This window comes from Echinops telfairi, unplaced genomic scaffold (assembly GCF_000313985.2).
Source record: "Echinops telfairi isolate 266 unplaced genomic scaffold, ASM31398v2 ScPeMD7_7469;HRSCAF=8507_0, whole genome shotgun sequence".
Classification (NCBI taxonomy): Eukaryota; Metazoa; Chordata; class Mammalia; order Afrosoricida; family Tenrecidae; genus Echinops; species Echinops telfairi.
Genome location: NW_022111372.1, coordinates 55,217,474 through 55,224,647, shown reverse-complemented (window position 1 = coordinate 55,224,647; position 7,174 = coordinate 55,217,474). Strand labels below are relative to the sequence as shown.

The 7,174-nt window shown below is 53.2% G+C and overlaps 1 protein-coding gene across 1 annotated transcript in view; it reads left to right on the top strand.

Moving 5' to 3' along the window:
- Positions 1 to 7,174, top strand: part of ERGIC1 (endoplasmic reticulum-golgi intermediate compartment 1) — a 137,213-nt gene that overhangs the window by 66,345 nt on the left and 63,694 nt on the right. Inside the window, exon 3 of the mRNA XM_045284868.1 lies at positions 4,028 to 4,100. Coding sequence (XP_045140803.1) covers positions 4,028 to 4,100 — 73 coding nt within the window. The remainder of the gene's footprint in view (positions 1 to 4,027; positions 4,101 to 7,174) is intronic.

Below are 7,174 nucleotides of genomic sequence, written 5' to 3'. Positions count from 1 at the left end.
TGTGTGTGTGTGTGTGTGTGTGTGTGTGTGTGTGTGTGTGTGTGTTTAAAATTGTAAAGACACTGCCAAATGGCCAAGGGACATTGTCTGAGTTGCTGCCCCAACTGCGGCATGAGATACGTATTTCCTTACACAAGAGGAAGCCTGGACATAGAGGAAGCCAGTCCTATCTGCCATTCAGTGAACAAATATTTATTAACCAGGTTCTGGGCCTAGGCCCCTTGCCAAGTGCTGGGACCACGCTGATGAATGGGCTTTGTCCTTGAGCACAAGTGAAGGGTGCGGGGCAGGCAGACGCATAAACACAGTGCATTACATAGGGATGTGTGCTATTAATAGCAGAAGGAAAGGGCAAGGGCACGGAGCCTCACAGGCTGGGGCTTGGATTTGCCTTCTCTCACATGGCTGAGCGGCCTTGGACAAATTCCTTGCCCTTTGGGAGCCTTGGGCCCCAAGCCTGGGACTTTTTGTGCTTGCTGCTGGGGAGTCCCCTCTCGCAGACATTCTCTGGGGTCTCATTTCCGCTGTCCAGGGCCTGAGTCAGTATCAAATGTCTGTTCAGAGAATGTTTGAGTCTTGTCTAAACCTGGATTAAAGAAGCCAGCTTCAAGCCTTCAGGATAGAAGGCCTTTCTGACGAAAATACTTCCTACTGGCCTTTCATGTTTTTCATTCAGCCAAGCCAGCCAGCAAATAAGCATTTGATACCTTCTCGGAGTGAGGCCAAGTCCCTGGGTGAGGCCAGTCGCGAAGTGCTCTGCCACTAGCCAAAAGGTTGGTGGTAGAAAGCCAGTCGGAGGGGCCTCAGAATGGGACCGGCCTGCCGGCTGATCTAACTCCAGAAGTATGAACAACCATTTCCCTAAGGGATGGCCAGCGATGTCGTTCCTCCGTAGGCTTAAAACTAATAAAGGATGACGAGAGGGCCAAACAAATGCATCATCGATGGCAGACTTCTAGGCTCCACCGGGCGGTTCACAGGGGAGAGGCCCGTCCTGGGCGTTGCTCCCCCAGGCTGGCATTCTCTTTGCCCAAACCAGATAGGCGAGGATAGGACCGCAGCTAATAACCATCATGACTAACCTTGTTTGGGCCTTTTAGCCATCTGTGAGGCAGGAGGAGGAAGTCTTCGGCCTACATGAGAGAAACAGGCTCAGAGAGGAAAGGGGAAAAGGGAAGAGGGATGTCGCGAGCCTGGTGCTCTCCTTCTAAAAGTCCGCAGCCTCCAGCGCCGCTCGGCTGTCGCCGGGAGTCAGATTCCACTCCGTGGCAATCAGCAGCAACAACTGAGTTAGACGTGGCTTTTCACCGGGGGCTCTGTGTCTCGAGGCTCTGTCTGGGGAGAGGGACGGAAGGCAGGCATAGTTGACTGTGACCAGTGCTACTGGGCCCTGGGTCTGGGCTGCGCTGTCTCTGTCCTCATCATTTGGGCCTCCTGCTCTGTCCCCGGCTTTTGTCCAAGCGGTGTGCAAAGCACTGAGATGTCGGAGGAAGCCTTTCCCATTGCCCGTGTCTACCGTCTCTGGTTCAGACCGAGTTAGAGCTTTGCCTGGTGTGAGGAACTCGGCACTGACCTTCAGAACGCCTCCCTGCTTTGTGTCTGTTCGTCATTGCGCATCCAAGGCCAAGTCAGGCTGGCGGGTGGTGAAAATGATCTGAAATGTGGGCCCTCTGGGTCTGTTCAGGAGCTCTGGTGGCGTAGTGGTTACGTGTTGGGCCGCTACCCGCCAGGTCAGCAGCTGGACACCACCAGCGTTCCTGGGAGAAAGTGGAGGCATTCGACTCCTGTAAAGAGTTGCAGTCTGGGAAACCCAGAGGCAGATCTACTCTGTCCTCTTGCAGAGTCACCGTGAGTCAGGATCGATTCCATGGTAGTGAATTTGGGGGGACTTGGCGGTACTATTCAGGTGCCCTGGTGGCATAGTAGGTCAATAATTTGCCTGGGCGAACCCACTGGCCAACCCAAGGGAGAAAGACAAGGCTTTCTGCTCCTGTAAAGATTGGCAGCCGCGGAAACCCTCAGTGGGTAGTTCTCCTGTCCGGTAGGGTCTCTGTGAGACACAATACCTCACGGCAGTGGGTTCAGCTCTTCAGAAAAGGTAGAAGAAGACAGGTGAAGGAGGTTGTGCCTGCAGGGTGGGGGACCCTTGCTTAATGACAGTGATTTGCAATGAAAAGGGAAAGGGCTAGAGGTTTGGATTTATGGTTCATCTTCTCCAGGGATTGTTTCAGGAGCTGGAGAACACATTTGGAATTAAAGCCACATCGTTTTAAAGACAGAAACAAAACCCATTCCCTCCCATCTAACCCTCAGCCAGTCCACAAGACCTGCCACGGAGCCGAGAGGCATGTTGCTGATGCTGCCCCAGGGTCAAGAGAAAGGGACTCACACATACGAAGGGGCTTCAAAAAATTCATGGGAAAATGGAATTAGAAGAGAAGAGGAGGGGGTTTCCACCAACTGTGTGAAGCCCCCTCCCATGATCACAAGGCTGCAGGCACGAAGGTCTTTGGGCCAGGGAGCCAGCAGTCAGGAGAGGGAGACTCTCACAGTGTGTTTTTTTATATGCCTGGGTTGTTTTTTGTTCCTGATTTTTGTCATTGACAGGCACTACCCATTTAAACACATACAACGGACTCTGAATTCTGTCCTATGCAGTTTCCGAGAGTTCTGGCGAATTTGGAAGTAATTCTATTGCCCCTCCCCCCGCCTCCATGTCAGTGTGGTTGGAAGGACGGGGTGAGGGCTCAGGATGCCCTGCCCATCATTTGGAGCTCCATAGAACACACCGCCCCAGTCTTGCCTGCCTCCAGGAGAGAGTACCCTTGGACTGGCCTCTGCCTCGCCCTGAACCTCCATTCCACGCCTCGAGCGTGTTTAGCAGAATCCTTAGGTGATGTAGGCAGTTCTCAGGCCTGACTGCTAATGGAAGATTAGAGGTTCTCATCCACTCTGCTCTAAGCATGCTTTAAGAAAAATATACAGTCTTGGTTCCCTTTGAGGATGGCTCCACCCATCCAGGTACAAGCTGTTGGGAATGTAGCCAGACCAGCAAGTAGGACTGGAAATTCCTTTTTTCTTTGCAAGAAAGTAAGGGTCAATCAATTTATCAGGTCCCCAAATCCTTCAAGGTCTCCCTAATGACAGCCCTAATACTGAGCTAATGCGTGAGTATCACCTGCCAAGCTCTGTATGCACAAGACCTGTGTTACACTCCATTCTTTAAATCTTCAGAGCAGTCGGATAAGGCAGTACAGAGAGGTTAAGCAATTTGCCCAGGCTTGCACAGCAAGTGAGTGTGGGCACTTACTGAATCCTATTCTGTGACACTCCTCGGTAATAAGCCCTGTGAGCTCTGTGATTCACACATTGTGGACTTCGTACTTGCTTTACATGGGCCTATCAGTACCTCCCAGTGCCCAGCCTCAGGAGCGAAGGCATTTTAGCCTTCCAATACCTGTCTAGTGGGAGAGACCATCTCAGATAGCCAGCAAAATGTGGGAAAGAGTGACTGCTTTATTTTTAGGATGGAAGGAGCTTTCCAAAGAAGGGACATTTGAGTTGGGCTTCAGCCTGAGTGGACGAGTAGGAGTTCACCAAGAAGAAAGAATGGCCCAGTGCGGGGCAGTGGGAAAGGGCATCCCAGGCACCGGAACCACAGGAAAACATACGCAGACACCAGGCACATGTTGGGAATGGCACGTGGCTCACAGAAGCTGGGTTCGGGGGGTGTTGGGAGGCCGACACGAGCTGAGCCCCAAAGAATCGGGACGTGATTCCCTGGGCAGAGAGAGTCAGGGCCACAAACTTAAATAGCTGCCTGTGTAGAGAGGAGGGCGGTCAGGAGGGGCCCCCACGTCAGTGGTAAAGGTGGCCCACCTTTCTGGGGAGAAGCTTCAAATATGGTGGCCTCTGTCATTCTCCCTCTCAGCGCCTTTCTCCAGAGGGGAAGGCTAGGGAAGGGGATGACCTCCTGGTATCATTGCCCACCCCCCCTTATGTCTTATATCTGCATTGTTTCTTCCAGTCTCTGTCTGCTGCTGCCTCTTCATCCTCTTCCTCTTCCTCTCGGAGCTCACCGGATTCATAACAACGGAAGTGTAAGTCAGGCCCCCTGGGGGGGCCGTTGTGGGGCTCTCTGGGGACTCCAGACAAGAGGGGGAGCCCGAGTAAAAGGAGAGTGCCTCAGAACCACCAGTGTCGGCTTGTGATATCGGGGCTCTTCTGCTTCTTGAAAGGCTCTTTGAAAGTCCCAGTCTGAGCGCACATGGCAGCCCAGCCCGAGGGCTAGAAGGGCTGGTAAGGATGGACCTCATCTGCTCACCTGTCCTGGGCCTTTGTGTGGCCAGGGGGCTTTCCCCCTCTGAGTCATCACAAGGTCATTGGCCAGTAGAGCCAGCAGAGTTCTGAGAAGCAGGCACAGGGGGGCAAGGCTGATGGTAGCAGAGCCCAGCCCCTCAGCAAAACTTTCCCCCCTTTCCCAGACCCACACTCAGCTAGGGATCTGTGGGGACGTCCAGACAGCACTTGACTCGGGGTGGGCCCAGCCCGGATGCCAGAATCATTCATTGTCTGGATACGCCCGTGAATGAACTGGGCCATGCGTGACACAGGGTGAAGGTCCTTGGGATCATTCAGCCCCACCTCCATCTGGAGCGGGAATCAGAGCCAGAAGCTTCCTGCCCCAGCCACTGGCTCCAAGCTTCGGAGCCTCTTAATTCTTGTGTTTACAATCCAGCATGTCATCTTGGGAATGGGCCCTGGCCATCCCTCCCCTACTCCGCACTGGAATTTTCTCTTTCACTCATGGAATTCCTCGCTTTCTTTGGACCCTCCTCACAGCCTCAAGGTAACAGGAAACAAAAAACACAGACACTTCTCCCAAGATGCCCCTGGTTGCTATACAAACGTGACTGCTCAATCCTCATACAGCCTGGGGAAGACACTATTCTCTCTTGACAGGTGGGGAAACAGGCTCACACCACCCACAGTCACACCGTTAGAGCTTGCCCATCTCCAGAGCCCATGCTCTGAGCCCACTAGGAGGCACAGACATGTGACAGCAGGCAGGGAGTGCTGCCTGAGCCCCAGTCACACCCCAGACACTGGACAGGAGGCTTTACAAGATACAGGCAGAAGAATAGCATGTGCAAAGGCCCTGGGGCAGGCCTGAACTGGTGTGTGTGTACATGCAAAACAAGTTTGGTGGAGCTGGGACAGGTAGCAAGCAGGAGAGGATAGAGGACAGTGGCTGGAAGCAAGGTGGGCCATGCCTGTGCACTGCCATGTCTTAGTCTGGGAATCAGCCAGGAGCTCCAGGGAGCAGGGACCAACCCAAACTGAACCACTGCCGGGAGTCAATTCCGACTCCTAGCGCGCCTGTGTAAGGTTTCTGAGACTGTAGACCTAAGTGGAGCAGGAAGCCTCGTGTTTCTCCCAAAGAACAGCTGATGGGTTTGAGCCACCAGCCTTCCGCTTAGCGGCCCCACACCTAGCCCGCACCACTACCGGGCTGCCGAAGAGAGCACAGGCAGATCTGCTCTATGAAAGGCTGTGTGTCATTGCTCAGAGGGGCTGACAATGCCGTGGTGGAAGCAGACCGGCAACAAGGAAGCAAGACTAGACTGTCCAGTCGTGATGCATGCTCTGGGGCAGGAAAGGATAGATTAGGGAACTCAAGACGAGGGCTATTTCGTGAAGTTAAACTAGGTTGTTTACCAGAAAGCCGTCTAACAGGCTGCTGATCCTATCTAAGTCTCAGCCCTTCATATTTATTACCCATTTAGGGAGCTCTGGTAGCAGAGTCGGTTACGCTTTGGCTGCTACTAACCCCAGGGTCAGCAGTTCAAACCCACTGGCCACCCCAAACAAGAACCATGAGGTCTTTGCTCCTGAAAAGATGTATAGCCTCTGAACCCCCAGTTCTACTCTGCCCAATAGATTCACTGGATGTTCAAATGGACTCCACGGCAGTGGCTTTGGCTGTTTTGTTTTCAGCTCCACAAAGGTTTCAGGCCACCCAGCACGTGGCGTGCAGTACATGCTCAGTCAAACCCCAAGGAGCGCAGTTCTGCTCCGACAGACACCGGGGATCCATGAGCCGGAATTGGCCCCAAGGCAACTGATTAAAATATGGGTTTATGTCTCCCTCTCTCCCCCACCTGCCTCCTACTAAGGGTGTTGAGGGGTAACTTATTAAGCCATTAGTGAGCTCAGCCGATCATGAGGCAGGGTGCTTTCCCTGCACATGGGACTCTTCACTCCATAACGTGTTTCTGACATCAGAGCTTGAGCACCTGCAGGTGCGGGCTCTACCTGCCATGAGCCGGCGGGTCTGGGGAAGGACCGTTTTTAGCCTGTTCCTTTGCCAAGGGCACGGCTTGTGCATCCCTGGAAAGTTGCCATGTTCCCTCCTCAGGAGCGTCCCCTTCCTCGCTGTGGGACATGCTGGGGGCCCTTGGTCACACCAAGCCCCGGAGAGCAGGAAAGATGAGGGTGTGGGCAGAGTAAAGACATGAGGGCCGGTTCAGGATTGTCTGACCTGTGTCCAGCCAGCCCTTTGCTAAGTGCTTCAAAAATTACTCAGCGCTCCAAATTAACAACGTTTGCACTGTCGTCCATAATGCAGGCTAGTGTGGTGTTTGCTTAAGCAGCCCCCCTGAATCGCCCCCGGGACTGGACAGAGGGAGGACGTGGCCAGGAGAAGAGACCTGTTATGAGCCCCGGGGGCCAGAGGCTCCTCTGGCGAAGATGGCTTTTTAAAAATCATTTTATTGGGGGCTCTTATAGCTCTTATCACAGTCCATCCATCCATGGTGTCAAGCACCTTTGTACATATGATGCCATCATTTACTAAACACTTTCTTTCTACTTAAGCCCTTGGTATCAGCTCATTCCACTCCCCTCCTTCCCTCATGATTCCTTGATAATTTATACATTATTTTTTTCATGTCTTACACCGACCACTGTCTCCCTTCACCCACTTTTCTGTTGCCGGCCCACCTGGGAGGGGGTTATAAGTCGATCAGTGTGATCGCTTCCCTCTTTCTTCCCCCACCACCCCCTCACCCTCCTGGTATCATTATTCTCATTATTGGTCCTCAGGGGTTTATCTGTCCTGATTCCCTGTGTTTCCAGCTCTTATCTGTACCTGTGTACATGATCTGCTCTAGCC